The 2059-nt window shown below is 38.1% G+C and overlaps 1 protein-coding gene across 1 annotated transcript in view; it reads left to right on the top strand.

Moving 5' to 3' along the window:
• The window catches only part of LOC103607154 (putative EGF-like module-containing mucin-like hormone receptor-like 4), a 58528-nt gene that overhangs the window by 16367 nt on the left and 40102 nt on the right, over window positions 1-2059 (top strand). Inside the window, exon 8 of the mRNA XM_008591689.1 lies at window positions 1267-1451. Within this exon, the coding sequence (XP_008589911.1) occupies window positions 1267-1451 (185 nt within the window). The remainder of the gene's footprint in view (window positions 1-1266; window positions 1452-2059) is intronic.

Genomic DNA, 2059 nt, shown 5'->3' with positions numbered 1-2059 from the left:
AGGTGAGCAAATTTGTTCTGTAAATGGGCTGAATAATAAATATGATAGGCTTTTTGGGCCAGACAATCTTTGTCATATCTACTCAGCTCTGCAACTATAGCATGAAAGTAACCACGGATGATATGTAAATGAAGGCATGTGAATGTGTGCCAATAAAACTTTATTTACAATAACTGGTGGCAGGCTGAATTTAATCCTCATGTCATAGTTGGCCACTCCTACTTTATCCCATCACCTTAAGTCTCTGCAAAGCACCTACACTGTATAAATTTTTTCTAATTTATTTATTTATTGTCCACCTCTTCCACTACCATGCTCGCTCACTGATGGCAGGGATTTTGTGTTGTTCACTGCTGTATCATAATGCCTAGAATGCCCAGCACACAGTAGGTGCTCAATAAATATTTGACAAATGAAAAAATAAACAAACAAGTAAGTAAATGCATGTAAGATATTTCAAGGACAAAGACCCAATTACCTTGAGAGTGCTATATTTCCTTCAGAAAATTCCTGGCTACAGATGCATCTGCTTTCCTTACTGGGAGCTGTACAGTGGGGAAAGGAAAGAAAAGGATCTAAAAATGAGTCGATTTTTACAATGGAGAAAACAATAGTACAGGTGATAAGTGGCTTTGGCCAAAAATGGAATAGTGGCACGTGAATAAGTGAAGTTTGGGAATCACCCCATTATCAGTGCATTTAACTTCTGTGAATTAAATTATACTTTTATGAAAAGAGAAGATGGAATAGGAAGAAAGGTAGAGAAAGGGGGAGAGAGAGAGAAAGAGAAAAAAGAGGTGGGAGGAGAAAGAGAGAGATAATAGGAGTGAATTAATCAAATAGAATGGGTCATCCTGCGTACCTTTCCACTAAATTTTATGCACCAGAGTGAGCTTAAGATAGAAGATGGAAATGTGTGGTTTCCTTGGCCACCTTGAGTTCCACCTGCTCTTCTGAGGACAAGAGTCTTGCCTTATGCCTCTGATTTTGATTCCTAATAGCTTGTATATATGTTTAGGACCCATTGATGAACATATTTTGCACATATGCCTCTTATACTATGTAGTGCATTATAATATGTATTACATAGGCAGAATGCTGCACCCCAAACTACACATAGTGTATTGCATGGGCAATTTATGGGGTGTCCAAGGGCAGATTTGTCTATACATCATGTTTTCCTTATGATCCTCAAATAAGACACTAGTGCCCCAACTCCCCAAGCTATGGATGCCCTATAACATTGTTTTTCTCCTGATTTCTCAGATGAAAGTGCTGTTGCACTTATCACGTACCGATCTCTTGGGGATATTCTGAGTGGATCCTTTTTTAATAATAGACGTGAGATGCAGAGAGTAAAACTGAACTCTCGTGTTGTGAGTTGCACCACTGGTTTGAAGGAAAAAGTTTACCTGTCTAAACCTGTGTTCCTGACTTTGCAACAAACTCAGGTGAGCAGAGCCCAGGGCTAGTTCTCTATGCAGTGCCTTACAGCAAGAGGGTGTATTATTAGCTTCCTGGTAGGAAACTGAATTCAACTCTGATTATTGAGAGGTAAAAGAACAGACAAGAAATATTAGGGCACTATCAAGTGATATTTCACCTTGCACCTGTTAGAATGGCTATTATCAAAAAGTCACCAGTGAGTATCGCTGAGGATGTGGAGAAAAGGGAATTCTTATACATCTGCAGTAGGAATGTAAATTCAGTCATTATGAAAAACAGTATGGAGATTCCTCAAAAAGTTAAAAAGAGAATTATCATAGGATCCATCACTCTCACTGCTGGGTATATAAGAAAAGAATTGAAATCACGATCTCCAAAATATACCTGCACCCTCATGTTCACTGAAGCCAAGACATGGAAACCACTTAAGTGTCTGTCAACAGCTGTTTGGATAAATAAAATGTTGCAAATATAGTGGAATGTTTTTTAGCCTTAAAAAAGAAGGAAGATTTGCCACTTATAACAATATAGATGAGCCTGGAGGACTATTTTGCTATGTGAAATAAGCCAGACACTGAAAAACACATACTACATGATGTCATTTATATGTAGA

This window comes from Galeopterus variegatus, unplaced genomic scaffold (assembly GCF_000696425.1).
Source record: "Galeopterus variegatus unplaced genomic scaffold, G_variegatus-3.0.2 Scaffold7183, whole genome shotgun sequence".
NCBI lineage: Eukaryota > Metazoa > Chordata > Mammalia > Dermoptera > Cynocephalidae > Galeopterus > Galeopterus variegatus.
The sequence above is the reverse complement of the archived record's forward strand: the minus strand, read 5'-3'. Positions and strand labels throughout refer to the sequence as shown.